General features: G+C 31.9%; 5 protein-coding genes across 5 annotated transcripts; 3 read left to right on the top strand and 2 right to left on the bottom strand.

The window, feature by feature from the left end:
* Positions 1 to 4,381: 4,381 nt before the first annotated feature.
* Positions 4,382 to 5,375, bottom strand: OCT59_018071 (uncharacterized protein; the record flags this gene model as incomplete). Its single annotated transcript, XM_066148519.1, has 4 exons — positions 4,382 to 4,387; positions 4,456 to 4,729; positions 4,804 to 5,036; positions 5,106 to 5,375. The coding sequence occupies 4 exons, from the start codon at positions 5,373 to 5,375 to the stop codon at positions 4,382 to 4,384; spliced, it is 783 nt and encodes a 260-aa protein (XP_066004441.1).
* Positions 5,376 to 9,196: 3,821 nt separating this feature from the next.
* Positions 9,197 to 10,438, bottom strand: OCT59_018070 (uncharacterized protein; the record flags this gene model as incomplete). Its single annotated transcript, XM_066148518.1, has 5 exons — positions 9,197 to 9,388; positions 9,453 to 9,641; positions 9,714 to 9,992; positions 10,057 to 10,342; positions 10,410 to 10,438. 5 exons carry the CDS (start codon positions 10,436 to 10,438, stop codon positions 9,197 to 9,199), a joined length of 975 nt encoding a protein of 324 aa, XP_066004440.1.
* A 694-nt stretch (positions 10,439 to 11,132) lies between these two features.
* OCT59_018069 (uncharacterized protein) lies at positions 11,133 to 11,786 on the top strand (the record flags this gene model as incomplete). The annotated part of the gene is made up of 1 exon (XM_066148517.1): positions 11,133 to 11,786. One exon carries the CDS (start codon positions 11,133 to 11,135, stop codon positions 11,784 to 11,786), a length of 654 nt encoding a protein of 217 aa, XP_066004439.1.
* A 3,419-nt stretch (positions 11,787 to 15,205) lies between these two features.
* On the top strand, positions 15,206 to 15,526 carry OCT59_018068 (uncharacterized protein; the record flags this gene model as incomplete). The annotated part of the gene is made up of 1 exon (XM_066148516.1): positions 15,206 to 15,526. The coding sequence occupies one exon, from the start codon at positions 15,206 to 15,208 to the stop codon at positions 15,524 to 15,526; it is 321 nt and encodes a 106-aa protein (XP_066004438.1).
* A 484-nt stretch (positions 15,527 to 16,010) lies between these two features.
* Positions 16,011 to 17,923, top strand: OCT59_018067 (uncharacterized protein; the record flags this gene model as incomplete). The annotated part of the gene is made up of 6 exons (XM_066148515.1): positions 16,011 to 16,053; positions 16,121 to 16,516; positions 16,575 to 16,726; positions 16,793 to 17,071; positions 17,136 to 17,330; positions 17,498 to 17,923. The coding sequence occupies 6 exons, from the start codon at positions 16,011 to 16,013 to the stop codon at positions 17,921 to 17,923; spliced, it is 1,491 nt and encodes a 496-aa protein (XP_066004437.1).
* Positions 17,924 to 18,860: the final 937 nt, after the last annotated feature.

The raw sequence follows: 18,860 nt of genomic DNA, 5'->3' as shown, positions 1-18,860 counted from the left end.
AGATGGCCAAAAATATTATTATGAATTTAGAACAAGATTTTGGAAGAGGCCAGGTAATTATATTATAATAAAATTTTATAATTAATATTACATTCTATTTTACGTTCACATTTTAAATTTGATAAATTTGATCAATTTTAGTTACGCGTGACAATCGTAGGAGAAGGAGAAACTTACCTACGTATCGTGAAGAAGATAATTATTTTTATTTTTTTATTTATTAAGTGAATAGCTAGGCCCAGTCCGTACCAAATATCGGCTGGAGACTTACGTTTTTTTGGGCTGTAACTGATACTGACGTTCATGCCGTACAGCCTGGATACTATTTTATAGTAAAATAGTAGCGAACAAGTATCAAATGTGTATTTTTTATTAAGTTATAATAAAAATTAGAATTTACTTTAATTTTTAACATAAAAATTGTAAATAATAAAAAAATCTGCTTTCCCAAACTTAAAAGAAAAGGTGTTAATATTATTTTTGATTATTCAATAAGTATCACATGCCCTTGTATACGTTCTACTGCATACGCAGCTTTAACGATCAAATAGTAATAATATTACGCAGGTTTACAGTCTCGTAAATTTTCAAAATATTTTAACCGTAATATTACGCAGGTTTACAGTTTCGTCACTAAAATCACATGACATTTATGCACGTATATTAATAACCAATTAAAATCGCTTTGATTACATGTGATATCTAAAATTAATGCGCGATTTTTTTTGTTTATTTTCAAAAATACACTTTTCTCTTCTTACTTATCTTTTATTAACGCTTTACGGTTCGTCTCTTCTTTTCTCTTTTATCCAAGTATACTTTACTTATCTTTTACAATATTAACAATACTTTGGCACTTTAGTTTATATATTTAATATAGTAAGACATACTCATCTACTATATACAAAAGAAAAGAATAAAAAAAGGAAAAAATGTACCCCTACCCACATACAAAAAAGAGAAAATTCTCTTTTAAATAAATAGTGGAACTGTTAAGCAAGGTATGAAAATAGGATATACGCGTATTTTTCATATTTTTCTTTACAATAGTGGTTTGAGCTTTTCTTTGTGGTATAAGTGTGAATATATTTTTCAACGGCCATGTATCTATTGCTTGTTAAATATATTTGCAATTTCTTGTCTTTCTTTGTTAGACTGTGGTATTACAATATGAAGTGCGAATATATTTTTCAACGGCCATGTATCTATTGCTTGTTAAATATATTTGCAATTTCTTTTGTAATATTTGCTTTAGCCTGGAGGAAAATGTTATGAAATAGGGCTGGATATTTTATGACATTTTCTGCCTTCCAATTACTTTGTCCGGGGGTAGCCTGACAATTTGTCGTTGTCCGTCAGTTGTAGCAACCAGCATTTTTTTACGATTTTAAGAAACAAAACTTTTTCAAAAATTTAATAAAGAAAGAACTAACTTAAAAATATTATTTTATTATTCTTTACAAAACGCTGGCGCTGGAGTATTTTTTCTCTCACTTATCAAATCCCAACATGTCCAAAGACTAATCACGTAGTACGCTGTGGTCTGGAACCACCTGAGATTTTTGACTACCTAGGGATGAAGTTCTAGGGTAGCATTGTACCCGATAGGCTAGCCTCCTCCGACTTAGGTCTCATTAATCGGGAGATGAGGTGGTTCCTAAGTACCTTCCACATCAAGGGCGGACATTTTTTGATACCGCGCGTCAAGGTGGTAATCCTATATCTGCGAATTCAAGAAAAAAACTCTAAATCAAAAGAATTTGGAAGCAACACATATCAAGGTAATCTAAGCATTCTTTTTAAAAAAATTTAATCAAAAATTAATTTGGTTTATATATAGTAAACTCAAGAAAAAGAAGATCTAATCATATATCTTCAGAAGAATATGAGAGTAACGCACATCAAGGTAATTTAAATATTTATTTTTTTTATTTATTAAAGAAAAATAATTAACAAAATCTATTTTCTCTTTAAACAGCAAACTTCAAAAAAAGAGGTGAAATAAATACAAAGGTATATTTTTTTACTAATTTTTATTTATATTTTCTTTTTTTCTAACCTACTAACGTTTGTTTTTACTAATATATTTTACTACTAAATATACTAATAACATTTTCTATTACTAACCATTTTTTACTAACATTTTTTTAATACTATTCTTTTTCTTTTACGAATACATTATTCATACTAATATCTTTATTACTAAAATACTATTTCTTTCTTTTAAATATTAAACAGATAAAAATAAGCGCCATTTGTAGATAACAGATATCTAATTATTTATATAGCTATATAGAATAATATATTTTTTTGTAATCTTTTTTATTATTAATTAAAAAACAATAAAACTTTTAATTTAATTGAAAATAAGAATAAAATTTGTGTAATAAAATTTTACTTTAGCCCGAATTAAAATTAAAAATTAATCTGAAATTATAATTTTGCCCAGATTAAATTATAATATTATATGAAAAAATTATCTATCGTATTGTCAGATAAATGTACGATATGTATCCTATATTTACCCGATATCTATATAACATGTGTCCGATATTATACTGACCAATATCTATATGATATTTATACGACATGTATAAGATATGTGCCCGATATTATACTACCCGATATATGTGTAATATGTGCACGATATCTATAATATATATCACCGAACTTCTGCATAAACATTACAGATATCAGGTACCCGATATGTGTGTAATTGTTGCATATCGTATACATATCATATACATATCCTACATATATCTGGTACCCGATATGCAACCGATAGCCTCGATTTTGACCTGTGTCTATAATAAACTAATTCAATAAATTAGAATTATGAGTTAAATTGGTGATGTAAGTCAAAACATTATGCCTTAATACTCCAGAATCATAACTCATCAACCCAAAGTTGAGGATTAACCGGGTACCTTGCTTTAGATTCAGCGACACTGCCCAAGTTGGATGGGGTGTCACAGGTACGCTTTAAGAAGACTCGCTACGACTCTATTGCAAAAAGGATAAGTATATTCGAAAACACCAGACATAAATTCACCTCAGAAGTTTGGCGAAACCCCTATAAACAACTGCAGTTTCATCATTATCAAAATCATTGAACTTAGGGATACAATGAAAAAGTTCATGAGAATGACGGCTTTAAAAAAAAAAATACAAATATATTCTCAACTTTGACAATGCACCCTTATTCTTTGGCCTGGAATTCTCATATGACTAAATTATTGTTGTTTGTAATTTGATCCATTGAATCCACTATAAATTGCCAGGCAAAGCGAACTTTTATTAGACAACTATAGCTTCATCAACAAACGTTGCAATGTGTTTGGACGGATGACATCCTGTTTAATAAATTTTAAACAAACTGGGCAAACGCGACCTAAAACCCAAAACCCATTGAAGATAGGCTGCAAGAAGTGCAAAGCAACCTACCTAACCCACGAGTGGGTCTAAGGGTTAGGGAATAAATTAACGCCCAAACACACACAAGTTGGTATAGAGTTAAAGTCTTACAAACTAAAAATTATTTTTGCCACTTAATTCTCCAATAATCAATGTTATAAAAAAGTTACTTATGACTTAAGCCTACTTAATTATATATAAAACGACACTTCGAACAGACAGAGCTCATGATATATGAGAATATCCCATCATGCCTATTTTAACCCTTGATTAAAGGATTTTTATTGCGTTATCAAACTGATTATATAAGTTTTATGCCTATATAACATAAGCTTATGCCCATATAATCAATCAAACAAGTTCGCCTTTTCCTATAACACACTATGCACGACGGCAAACGGTATAGGAGGAAGACTCTACTTTTCAGAAAGAAAGTTTTTTTTTTCAAAAAAAAAACGTACAAATAAATAGCGGTTAAATAAAATGGTGGTTGAATTGACTTTTTAGGAATTAATAGGTCTTATATGTGATCATTTAATATACGCGATCATTTAATTACGCGATCATTTAATCAGACAATTTTATAAATTTGGTATTATACGAACTTGATCAACCAATAATTGTTTAGGTAATGCACGGATGAGTTCTTTATAGGTGGATATTATCAAAATAGAGCCAAATTAACTTTACACAGTTTATATAAATAATTGATTATTTAATGGTAATAACACAACAAGTTAAAGAAATTCAAATATGATTGAATCTCAACAGATATTCAAAACTTTTAAAACTTTTTGTGATTTTTCGATTGAAGCTAATTATTATTAAAGTCTATACCATTAAAAGAATATAATTAAATAAACTAAAAAGAAATACTCAATAAAACTCAATTTTATTTTTTTATTAAAATTTTATAAAATCATTTATTAATGATTCTTCTTCGTCATATAATTTTATAAGAACGCACCTAAATCTATAATTTAATTTTATTAATATATTATTATCAAAGACGTGATGTGCGAAATAAATAAAATAACTTACTTGTTTTAGGGTATTTACTATATCACTTCCACTTCGGGAAGGGATAATTATATTTTTAGTCATGGTATCCAACTCCTTTATACCAGGTAAGTTTTTACTGTCCCAAGAAATGCGGACGGCTTCCTTAACAAACTCAACTAACGTATCCATGCCTCCATTATTTGTCAATTCCAAAATATTGACAGCTGCGAGTTGACAGTTTAGAAGTTTCTGCACCACGTTTTCGTCAACGTAATTTTTAATTTCTTTTTGGAAAAGATTTCCAGCCGTACTCCTATAATTAATTAATTAATAATTATACAAATAGCACTATTTTGTTGACTATAAAACAATAAAATAAACAAATACCTGCTCTTTCTGATTTCTTTGTATTCCCTCACTAAATTTAGAATATTTTGGTTGAATTTATTCCTGAAGTCTGTTAAAGACTTACGAGTTTTATCTAGATATCCTCTAGCTTCGCTAGTGTAAATTTTAAACCGAAAAATTTTCACAACCAAATTGTCGAGTGCTTCACTACTCAGATTCCTCACTCGTAAAAATAAGCACTTTACCGACTCATCCCATAGTCGTATTTTATCCTAAAATATTGAGATACGTTATTTGAGATTTAGACATAATAAATATTATCATATTGTATTAACACTAACTTCAGTATTCTTTGAACTAACAACATAAGATGATTTGTTCATCTCATTCGCTAATCGTAAGATTTCTGGATTTTTTACAAGCCAGTTACATATGTCTAATTTGGTACAAAACTGAAACGGATCCGAAATTGTTTTAGCTGCGCCTAACTTGTCATTATCATCATCATCATCTTCTTCTTCTTCCTTCTCTTCTTCTTCACTTTTATCCCTTACATCCTCTTCTACTATTACTTCCTTTTCACTTTCGTTATGTTTTTGCCTGGTATTCATATCTGTATGTAATATATTATTTCAATTATTTCAATTAAAAATTAATAGAATAATATTAAAGAGCTACACAGGTCGAAAGATGCCAAATCAGTCACCAACCAGGCATCAATCGGGTATCCGATTGATGCCTGGTTGGTAACTGATATTTTCAATTTGATACCAATCGGGCTGCCCGATCTATAGTTGATTTCTGCTAAAATCCGACAACAACCGGCTATCATCCGGGCTGCCCGATTGGTGACAAATTGAGAGTCAATTGATGGCCGAACGATGGTCAATTAATGGTCAATTGATAACCGATTGATGACTTATTGGATTTGCTTAATCCGACAGCAATCGGGCAGTATCTGATTAATGACCGATTGGTAGCGTATTAATGACCGATTGATAATGTATTGATGACTGATTAATAGCTGATTTGTAATAGCCGATTGGTAAAATCAGTTTTATAAAATGTTTATGATGCACCTATTTTATTTATTATATATTTATTTACGCATTATTAATTACAAATTATTAAAAACAATGGTTTTAATTCCAGCCTACATGCGCTTTATTAATTACAATTTACAATATATTCAAAAATTTGATTGTACAATCATAGTTGTAAATATAATTTATTTCAAATGGGAACTTATATCAATGTATACAATCATAATAAAAGTAATATGATTAAGCGAAAATCGGTACATTTTTGTTTCTGATTGTTCTGATTGCTAACAGGAACGAATTTAAAAATAAAGAATTAATAAATGTTATACATTAAACGAACAAACAAGTTATTAGAAATAAATGGTGATGAAATCTTGCTTACCAAACTCCTAACGAATGTCCGTCAGAAATCGAGTTTTCCGATTACTGAAAGTAGGAACAGCTTAAAGACCATCATGTTAATCATCGAATGAATGAAATTCGTCAAAATTGATAGATATACAAATTCGTTTCTAAAAATGAAATAAAATACGGTTCATTTCTGATTTTTTGAGAAATCTTGCGAATTAGAATATGAATAAGGGCGTACATTAATCGATCAATCAACATGAGCAACTATTTAATAAAGAACCGCTGACAAATGCAATAATTAATTTTCGCTCCTCGGCACAGTACTTCTACATTTCGTCAGAAATCGAGTTATCCAATTGCTGAAAGTAGGAGCAATTTAGATCTGACCGAAACGTTAATTATTGACACGTTAAATATCTCAAACGAATTGTGCTAAGAATGAACTCACCTTTAATAAAGTTCGTCAAAATCAGTAAATACACAATTCGCTATTGATCGCAGAAAATATGTCGGTAGGGTGAGAATCGGCAGTGGTTTTGATTTTTCAAGAAATCTCGCGTATTAGCTAATCTTACAAAATATGAGTAGTAAGGTGTACGTTAATCAATCAATCAACGCAACCATCAAATGGCACGACCACTACATCTTCACCGCTAACAAACTGTAGACTTTTCGCTCCTTTTGATATACATGAAAAAATACACATAACTATGTTATATATAAAAAAAAAAAGCATACCTATTTGTACCATTAGCCCACCATAAAACTGGTCATAGTTACTGATATCAGAAATCGAGTTTGCCAATTGCTGAAAGTAGGAGCAATTTAAAGATACTGTCACGTTAATTATCTAAACGAATTGTGCTAGGAATGAACTCACCTTTAAAGTTCGTCAAAACCGGTAGTTACACTTCGCTTCTGATTGAAGAAAATGAATTTAAAAATATATGTCGGTAGGGTGAAAATTGGCAGTGTTCATTTCCGATTTTCGAGAAATCTCATGTATTAGCTAATCCTACAAAATATGAGTAAGGCATACGTTAATCAATCAATCAACGCAACCATTAAATGGCACAATCATTATTACATCTTCACCGCTAGCAAACTGAAGGCTTTTCGCTCCTTTTGATATACATGAAAAAATACACATAACTATGTTATATATCAAAAAAAAGCATACCTATTTTACTCCATTAGCCTACCATAAAACTGGTCATAGTTACTGATATCAGAGATTGAGTTTGCCGATTGCTGAAAGTAGGAACAATTTAAAGATACCGTCACGTTAATTATCTAAACGAATTGTGCTAGGAATGAACTCACCTTTAAAGTTTTTCAACACCGGTAGATACACTTCGTTTCTGATTGCAGAAAACGAATTTAAAAATATATGTCGGTAGGGTGAAAATTGGCAGTGTTCATTTCCAATTTTCGAGAAATCTCATGTATTAGCTAATCCTACAAAATATGAGTATATCAATCAATCAACGCAACCATTAAATGGCACGACCACTACATCTTCACCGCTAACAACAAACTGAAGGCTTTTCGCTCCTTTTGTCTTTGAAGTATCCGTTACGAGATAGTATTCCCAACGTGTGATTTTACAAAAAAGTCCGCCCTTGATGTGGAAGGTACTTAGGAACCACCTCGTCTCCCGATTAATGAGACCCTAGATCAGAGGAGGCTAGCCTATCAGGTACAAGCACCTTACAACTTCATCCCTAGGTAGTCAAAAATCTCGGGTGGTTCCAGACCACAGCGTACTATATGTAAAAATATGCATGAAAAAAAATACATAACTAGAATGTTATATCAAAAAAAAAGTATACCTATTATTACTTACCATAATACCATTAGACGTATCAGTCAGGCTTGCTTTTAAATGAAGTTTATCAAAATTGGTATATATACATTTCATTTCTGATCGCTGAAAACGAATAAAGTTTATTTCGTTAGAAGTGAAGATCAGTACAAATATTCGCTTACCATTTTTAAAGTTACACTCAGTAAAATGAAAATCGAAAGAAATATGCATTGTCGTTCTATATTTCACTTCGATTGAGTGTGAGCAAAGAAGTATTAAATTTATCAAAAAATCGGCATGTTCTCGCACCTATAAAAACAGGAGGATATTTGAAACACAACTCAATGAAACCTGTTTTACAAAAAGGAAATAGTGAAGGTTAGCGATAAATAACAGTTTCCGTATCTGTCTCCAGAATAAAATTGGAATATTCCCGTTCACAATTGTTGAATGTGAAAGTGCTTGTTATTATTAATTTGTTATAAACTCGTACAGCTGAGTAACTGACATACCAGTATGTCAACCATTGTCAGTGAACGAGTCCAATAATTTCACACCATATATTATGGGCGTAGAAAGTAAACGGTGATATAATAAGCAAAAATAAACAAAAAATAGGCAACGCATTCGTAAGATGGTATAAGAAAAATTCGCAAATAGGCAAAACGGCAAAAGAAGAAAAATTCGCAAATAGGCAAACGGCAAAAAGAAGAAAAATTCACAAATAGGTAAAAAGGTTTTGTTGTAAACAAAATGTGCTTATTTCCATATTTATCGTAATCAAACAGAGATCTGGCTAATCAGATTAAATTTCGATGATCCAGATCACTAATCAAATTGGACTATTTGTGTATTATAACAATATATTTGCAAAATACGGATACCGATTTATTAGTTAGCCCAACTCGTGAAATTTACAACTTTGCGTATATATGTCGATTTCTAAATTAATGTCAAAAATAATCTGGCTGGTAATCCGCAGCTAGATTAGCTTGATATATCGGTATATCGGTATGATTGTCAGTTGATGAAATAAAATAAAAAAATTAGGTATTGTGAAAATTGAACCAAAAAGGTTGTCTCAGTCTTTAATTTCTTTTCAATCTGTTTGACTCAAGCATTATATTTACTGATATATTTATTAAATTTACTGATATTTATTAAATTTACTGATATATTTATTAAATTTACTGATATATTTATTTATATTTATTAAATTTACTGACATATTTCATTTATTTTGTAATTTACTAATCGCCTTGGCAATTGGATTTTTTAATGGCCCATCGTAGCCTGATTTCGTCCAACTAGGTGCGCTATTCGGTGCCGTTTCTTCAACGTACTCACTAGGCTTGTACACCTGTTCACGCTTTTTGTCGCCTTTTGTTATATTACTGTCAACATAGTACAAAAATCTGCGCAGCTTTGTTTTAAAATGAATTAGCATATGCCAGTTATATGTAACCCATTTCAATAAATTCACTTACAGTACTGGAGCGCCATCGCAGGTTACGCACGATGATTATATTTCGCTCGTCCTCGCTTTCTGAAATTTCTGGGCTATGATAGCCGTTTTCTGTGATTATTGGCCGCAATTCTTCGTTACTGAACTTTTCAATCAACGGATCATTAATTTTTTTTAAATTGTTGATCGTCTTTGATCTTTTTTTTCTTTTCTATTTTATAAAAAACTCGTAAATAAATAATGATGATTAGGATGATTAGTAAAATATAACATTTATATTTACCTCCGATCGTCGTAAATTTTGGTGTTTCTGTCCTGTTTCTTTCTTTATATCATTTTCTGATTTATTTTTGACCTGAAGATTGTCCCTTTTGTGGCGGTGCCGCTGATGGATCATCTCGTATATGACACCTTCCCCTATGGGGTAGGTGTCAAGATCCAATGTTTTCATTAAATTTGGCACAATCGTTTTAACTACAAGATCCTTTTGAAGCTCGAACGTTTTTTCGATATCTAATTGAGTTTCCTGAGGCATTCTTGCCTGATTCCAGAATAGATCTCTCTAAAAATATATTATTATCAGTAAATTTATAAAAAATAAAAAATACAGCGAAAGTTTTGTTTACCCTTAATGCTTCTCTCAAATCTTTGGGCATTTCAGATACATGTTGGTATCGTCGTTCTTTTGACCTTTTTCTTTTCTTGTCATCTCTTGGTCTAGAATCAGAATCAAGAATTTGAGTGCCTTCCGGGTTTAATTCTATCAATTGTATATTGACCATTAAGCAGTGAATCAGAATGTTTAGAACACAATAAGCAGAATTATACGACATACTAAATGTACCTAGTTCTGATTCTGATTTTGATTCTGATTCCGAACTAGATTCGTATAAGATTTCTGATTCTGGGCTGCTTTTTGTATAAATTTATAAATATATCTCAATTTTTGATAAGTTAACTGACACGAAGGGTTACTTACTCTTCCTTACGAAGCTTTTTGTTTCCCATTTTGTAAACTCTATTGAAAGTTATGTTGAAAAAATAAGAGAAAGTTATGTATCGGTTAGCCTCCGAGGTTCTCTGGAGATAAAAAAGGTCCAGTTCTTTATCTATTATGGAAGTCCTTCATTGGTAGAGGCTCTGAAGCCTTCGGGCTTTTGACTTCGGTCATTGCAGAAATCCAACGACAAGATTTTATAACTTTACTTACTATAAAGGACTGAAAGAACTGAAAATTTTAGACCAAAAAAAAAAGACTTATAATATGGTAAAAAAGAACAACGTTTCGCTCTGCAATATAATTAATTCGCGAATGTATCGTTCTTAACCCACCACGCGGTGCTGACCCGCATAATATATTTTAATAAGGGTCAAGATGATGTCACCAGAAGGGTCAAGTCCGATATTTTTGCAACTAAATCATTTGAGCGAATTACCAAAACGGACGGACCGCGTGATAATTTTCTGGTTTCGCTATAGTAAAACCCGATTAATATTAATTTTTCATTAATACCCCGTACAATTTCCTATCTTCACATGCCATTAAGCAATAATAGTCTATTCAGACCGGACTAATATATGAAATTGTACATATTAAAAGCTCTTTATTCGTCGATTTTGACATTCATAAATAGGCTATAAGATACATACGTAGAAATTCTCAAATTTTTCATTGAACGCTTCGATCTTACTAAACATAATCATGTCTACAAAACTTAGATATAAAGTATCATGTGATTGCAAGGAATGCAATGGCAAATATGTTGATGAAAGAACCAGAAAAAGACATCTAGATTTAGAGCGTCATTTAGCGTCTAGCGTTTCCGGATTTGTCCCTTTTTTACCCGGAAACAATCGGATTAAGCCAGCACATACCGTCTATCATAGTCCGATCGTAGAAAGATCATCAAGATCAAAAGAAATGACCGGACAAGAAGAGTCAACATCATTTAATAATAATTATGAATCAGATTTTGCCGGTTTTGTCCCTCAAAAAAGGCGTAGACAAGACCAGTTTCAGGAACCGGAAACCAATAAGGAAAGCAATGAACCGATTAATGAGTATGAATATGAAGGTGACATTTCTCCAGAAGACAATATGGATTTGGATGACGATCCTGTTGAACAATTTGCTGCGCCCGAAAATGATTCAGAATTTGCATATCCCGATACAAATGTTAATATTGCGGATTCTTGGATATTAACATGGATATTCAAATATCAAGCAAGATTTTGCTTGCCGGATGTTGCACTAGATTCTTTAATAAAGTTTTTTCATCAAGTATTAATAGATGCTAATCAGACGAGATTCAAAGATTTCCCGTCTTCTTTATACACTGCGACTAAGTTATTATGAATCGACAACCAATCTATGACTTACGCAGTATATCCGAGCTGTAATACATTATATAATATAACTGATGTTGTTGCGGATGAAGGATTTAAATGTACGCATATAGAATTTCCAATGAAACCGAAGGAAAAATTTTGCGGAATGGAATTAACTGTGCAAGTACCGCATGGTAATGGAAATAAAAGACGCTCCAAATTGTTATTTCCATTGCCGAATTTGAAAATACAGATAAACAATTTGTACCAGAGACCAGAATTCAAGCAACAACTACGAAAATGGACCAATCGGGATGTAAATAATGGTATGTTAGCAGATATTTATGACGGTAAAATCTGGAAAACTTTTCCAGACACTTCAGACGTCCCATTTTTTACACCGGAGACTGCAGATTCCCACTTGGGAATTATGATTAATCTCGATTGGTTTCAGCCTTTCGAGTCATCCGTATACAGCTGTGGGGCTATTTATGGGGTTATTTGTAACCTACCGCGTGAAATTAGATTTAAAAAAGAAAATATGTTGACGCTTGGTCTACCAGGACCAAGCGAGGTTAAGTTACACAAAATTAACCATTATCTCGCTCCGATTGTTGATGAGTTATTAGAGTTCTGGGATGGGATTGAGATTCCCGCCGCTGAAAAAAATATCCGATTGGCATTAATATGCTGTTCGAATAACATTCCTGCGGCGAGGAAGCTCTGCGGTCACATATCAGCATCAGTGAGCTGCCATAGGTGTTATAAAACTGCAAATTCAAATGGAAATGGAAATAAGTCAAATTTTGGCGGCTTTGATGATATGGTTGACTGGTTTGTAGAAAGAGATTTGGATGAACATCGACGGAATGCTGAGCTTTGGAGACTGTGTAAATCTGAGGAGGAAAGAAAACGTCATGTGAGTTCAATTCATGTTAGATGGTCTGAACTGCTTCGATTGCCGTATTTTAATCCGATAAGGTACCTTGTCATAGATTCAATGCACTGTTTGTTCCTCGGAATAGCCCATTGGATAATTAAAAAATTATGGATCGATGGCAACAAGATCACGAAACAAGATCTAGAAAAATGGAAAAGCGAGCAAAATACATACAAATACCCGCGGATTTGGGGCGTATTCCAAATAAAATCGCAACTGGAGAAGGATTTTCCGGATTTACGGCTGACCAATAGAAAACGTTTGTTCTAATTTATGCTATCCCGTTGATGTGGGATTTGCTCGCTGAACCAGATCGACAAATTTTAGGGAATTTCGTTAGAGCTTGTTCTCTGCTAGTTTATCGAATTATTGACTGTGACATATTGAACGAAGCTCACGAACGTTTGCTCAAAGTTGCAACGTTAATTGAAGAAAATTATGGTCCAGAAAGAATAACCCCAAACCTCCATTTGTGTCTTCATATTGCCGATTGTTGCCAGGATTATGGTCCATTATATTCTTTCTGGTGTTTTTCCTTTGAAAGAATGAACGGTATCCTCAGTAGGTATTTTGTGAACTGTTTAATCGTTTAAGCTTGCTAATAATTTATTAAATAATATATCAATAGGCTCTTTTCCCAATAGTAATCGTCAAATTGAAATTGAACTTTTACGAATTATAATGCGGAATTGGAGACTTGATAACCTTGTATCCGTTCAATCAAATAATGTTAAGCTTGTTGAAGCTTTAAAATTAATTCAACCACGATTAACTTCCGGAAGTTTGGCAGCTTACGATAATTTTAATTACACTGAGCTGTATCAATTTAGAAAGGTATTCTTCCAAGAAGTTGATGAAACGATTGTCGGTAGCGAACCATTTCCTGGAGAAATGCTTACGCCATGTAAAAATTGGGTTGCCTTGCCTGATGATATTTATCAAATCCTAACCGAATATTATAATATTGCTTACGACTTGCAATTTGTAACAATTGCTGAGTCAACATCAACCAGTTCAAGAGATGCAATAGTTGTGCCAAATATGGTTGATCAATTTGGGCGGGTTAGGATCTCAGCAGAAGTGTTTGGATCGGCAATGGCACCCCGATACCTGAAAAACGCGAATGTTTTGGCAAAATTTATCCAAAACAATGAAACGACCGACTTATTTCCAGGTCAGGTACAGTATTATTTTGAACATACTGTGAGAATTTCGGGTGAACTTAAAACACATCGATTAGTATTTGTTAAATGGTATAAACTAGCGCCAAACCAGAAAACCCGATTTTATACAAGTATTGATGGTGATGAAAAAAGCTCAAATATTGAACTTTGGCAAAATGAATTTTATGAGATAGAGCGAGATTGTTTAATTCCAATTCATTACCTATATAGTCGCTTTGTATCTGGTGAATTTGTAATTGGCAAAAAGAATCCTATCACATATAATGCTGTAATCCCAATAAATAGGCAGTTTCATTTGTGAGAATTTTTACTGGTATAATAGAATTCTATTGTTTGGTGAAAATATAAATTTTAAATATGCAGATTTACTTAACATTTAATGGAAGTGTACGATGTATTATATTTTTATTTTGAGTAATTAATTAGTTACACGACTATTTCAATTCAAGTAACTAAAATGATAGTTAAATAACCCTTCGACTGTTGTTAATATACAAAAAAGATCAGAATATCAAGACTCGGGCCAGTTCAAAGGACTCACGGCATCCAAGCCAACCGGTCCAGAGAACTCACGGTCATGGTCAAATATTCTGGAAAGTAATGCATACAGCAGGTACTGAACTCAGAAATATAATCCAGGTATTACATTCCCTAACCAATACGCCACTGCAGCATTAAAGTTACAATAAAAAAGTTCCAATATAATTTATTTGATTGATTTTCTTATAAGGTAATCATGCATGAGTAATTAGTCTGTAAGCAGCAATAAAAATCGTGCCGATTATAAAAAAACTCATGATAAATAAGTTCATCAGCTTTCTGCCGTTCATCTCTTACGTTTGAAAGTTTTTTTGAAAGTGGATTGTAATTTCAAAAATTTATTACAGGTATACCGATAATGATCAAATGGAACAAATTTACTTGAAAATTTAATGCATATCCTTCAATTTTAATAGGTCGGTGAAAACAAAGATTACATTCAAGTCAGTTTCTTTTTTACGGTTATCGATTTTCTTTTATATAAACCGATTCTGCTTTAATATAATAATAAACATTCTTAACAATTATCTTATATATTCATACCGGTTTTTTCTTATAGTTATTGGTCTTTCGTACGAATATCACAATATTCGGTTTTTATATCTGCATTTTTTTTTTTATCTCATTTTTTTGTAAATAGTCAAAGGTTATAAATTGATTTTTATTTTAATTCTAGGGGTTATAATGGGCCGAAAGCATAAACATAGTAGCCTTAAATACATTAGGCAAAACCTGATACGAAAGAATGAGAATTTAACGCGAGTAAATGACTCTTTACAAATAATGTCGAATCATGCAACGATCAGGGATATAGAATCTCGGAAAAAGGTTGTAGAATTAGAAAACTGTAATCGTGCGTTAACGGAAATCATGAGTATGCAGAAAGAAGCAAATGATTTTCTACAACAAAAGATCGATATATTAGAAACTCAACTATCCCTACTTAATAATTCAGAAATGGGAACTTTATTAAATAATCAAGAAGTGAATTCGTTCAGCAGTGCTCTGATGTTAGCATCCTCTGTCAAAATAAATAATATCAGAAGTGAGGAGGGTGAGGAGGATGAAGACGGTAAAATTAAAATACATGAAATATACGAGTAAGTCTTATTTCGATATAATATTTGTCAAATAATAAAGTCAAATAATAAATAATAGAAAAGTTTGTAAGTCAATGATATATCTTATTAAATAACATATAACATATACCGGTGTTGCTTAATTTCTGCAAATTTTGCGTATCATATTACATCATTACATCGTTACAGTCAAATAATAAATTATAGAAAAGTTGTTAAGTCAATGATATATCTTATTTAAATAACATATAACATATACCGGTGTTGCTTAATTTCTGCAAATTTCGCGTATAATATTACATCATTACATCATTAGTCTAATGATTAATTGTCAGATTTTAATTTATTAAATTTATTAATCATTTAATTGCTAATTGTTAGAACAATTGAAAATTGTTAAAATTGTTAAAAATAATGAAAATAATCGATCTGAAAAAAAATACTGATTTCTTTCTATACTGTGGATATTTTTATGTTTTTTAAAAAAATTTAAAAAATTTGAATTAAATATGTCCAATAAGAAAGATTTAGAGAAAGTAGACGAGCTATTGGGTAAGTTGATCGGCGGACAGCAGATATCAGGATATTACTAAAAACTAATGATTATCTAAATTAATAGCTTTTACCCAACAAGCCAAATATTTTTTTGAAAAAATTGCGAATATTATACAAGGACAACAAGAACAGCAAAATAATGAACCCTACGGGGTGCCAGGTTCTTCACGGGCTGTTTCTTCACAGGCTGTTTCTTCACAGGCTGTTTCTTCACGGGGTTCTTCACAGGCTGGTTCTCAACAAGAACCAATTCTTATATCGTCAGATGAGGATATAACAATTAAAATGGAAAAAAGTGACACCGCTGTAACTAGCGGTATTAGTGAAAAAGGTGAAGAAAGCGCTGTAACCAGCGCCACTAATGAAAAAGAAGATGAAAGCGCTAGCGCTGTAACCAGCGCCACTAATGAAAAAGAAGATGTAAGCGCTGTAACCAGCGCTACTAATGAAAAATACAGGGGTACTAAAAAGGCCGTCAAAAAAAAATACTAACGATGGCGACAAAAATTCCAGAAAAGCCATCAGCGATAAAGCAAAGGGAAAAGCCCCAGTCCAATCAAGTTCAGACGATTCAAGTGATTCGGACAGCTCCTATAGCTCAAATAGTTCAAATACTCCCTTCTATTTGACGAAAAGTGATATGCCAAAAGATCTAAGAGAAGCTTTAAGGGTAAATAAGGATATCTCAAATTAATTTTATATATATTTATTAACTGATATTGTTGATTTTATATAGAAGGAAGTTATTTGGAAGTATGATGCATTACCAGAAGGGAGAAGGATTGATTTGGGTCAAACATTCACTAATCAGCGAAATCGCGTTATTAACGATATTATACCTAGTATAATGGAAAATATTAATAATAATATATTTCCTATTTCTAACGAAATTTTATATGATATAATTCACTCCCTTCATCGTCATCAACGTGAAGAGCACCTTAAAAAGAATCGGTCATCGTCAAGAAAAAAACTGCAAGAAAAAAGAAAACATTCCAATTCCAGACGCCATGACGTGAGTAAATAAAGTTTTGTACAGTGTATATATTTGCTTAATACTAACTTCTTATCTAATACAGAAAAGATTAAAAAGGGGAAGACTAATAAAACATTTACAGATGGTGAAAAATTCATTAGTCAAGAAATTTAAGGACGAAGACTTACAATTAATAATTGACAATAACGCTTACCATTCACCCGAGGAATCCGAGACTGATTGCGAAAACGGGAGAAGCAATATTATTGTCAAAGATCTTAAGTGGAGATCTGACACAGTGAGTATTTCTTCCTGCTTTTATTATTTTTAATTTTACCATTTCTGACTATTTTTAATTTTACTAACTATTTCTACCTATTTTTAATTTATTTACTAACTATTTCTAACTATTTCTAACTATTTCTAACTATTTTTAATTTTACCAACTATTTTAATTTTTTTAAGTTACGATTATTTTTGCGTGAATATATTGACCGATTAAGAACTGAACAACCAAATAATAGAAAATTACGTGAGCAAGTTACGGGCAATTGTTTTTGTAATAATGAACTGGCGGCGCCTTTGTTGGCGCCGCATTGGACTCGTTCCAGATATAAAGGAAAGTTAAAGATCGCAGTCACCCAGCAGCTGGACCAGCGTCAAGACCAGCAGTATGACTTGATGAAATTTGCGGAAAGTGAAAAGTCCTTTAATGATGGATATGATGCTGACGTTGGAGAAGGGGAGGAAGAAATGGAAGAGACTGTTTTATTAACAAGTACTGACCAACCTTTCAACCAATCTTCCAACCAACCTTCTAACCAATCTTCCAACCAATCCTCTAACCAACAACCTTTTGATCAATCCTCCAACCAACAACCTTCCGATTAATCCTCCAACCAACAACCTTCCGATCAATCCTCCAACCAACAACCTTCCGGCCAATCTTCCAACCAACCTTCTGGCCAACCTTTTGACCAACTTTCTGACGATGATTATCTTGAAATGGACGATTGATGGTAGTGATGGTGGTGGTGTTGTGATGGTGGTGATTTCCTATATTTTGTATTCTATTTACCTATTTTTCACTAATAACCGATCCCCCCTCCCCTGCTTTTGCGAATTTTATGTATATTAATTAGTACATACAGTTAATTTTTTTTTTCTAAAAATACTTCCTTCAAATAATATTATTGTAATATTTCTTTTTTCAATTATTTCTTTAATCATCCAACGATATTCTTTTTTATAAAAATCTTCGACTTTCTGCCTATTTTTTCTTTATTAAATATCATTCCTTGTATATTCCCTTGTTCATTTTGTACACATTATTTCATCATGTATAGTCAAATGATAAATTTTCAGTGGGTAATTAGGAGAATTATTAAATCTTTTAATACAATTGGTGACAAAATTGTTTATTATTTAGAATAAATCATTTACTAGCTTATGCAATATAAAAGAATGTGGGTATATACATTTTTATTATGATTTCCATCATTGTTCGGTTTACTAGTAACAGTTAAAATAAGTCGGCCAGTAGTATCGAATTTTTATTCTTCAAAAGTCTTAGATCAGATAAAATCATAAAGCACATTTATTGAATGAGCATCAATCGGCTACATACAAATCATCTATTACAACTATTTGCAAAATAATGGACCAGCTAATTCGATTTTCGATTGCGTATGAATATTTCATACGCAGCCATACGCAGTCATATACGCATAGTTAACTGCTAGAATTATTGTGATATAACTGCGAATGATTACATATGAAAAACTCAAAAAATGAGTTTGACGGTCTGGGCAGATATTACCATGCGTAT

This window comes from Rhizophagus irregularis, chromosome 27 (genome assembly GCF_026210795.1).
Source record: "Rhizophagus irregularis chromosome 27, complete sequence".
Taxonomy (NCBI): domain Eukaryota; kingdom Fungi; phylum Glomeromycota; class Glomeromycetes; order Glomerales; family Glomeraceae; genus Rhizophagus; species Rhizophagus irregularis.
Note: the sequence above shows the minus strand (reverse complement) of the source record. Positions and strands in the feature narration are given on the sequence as shown.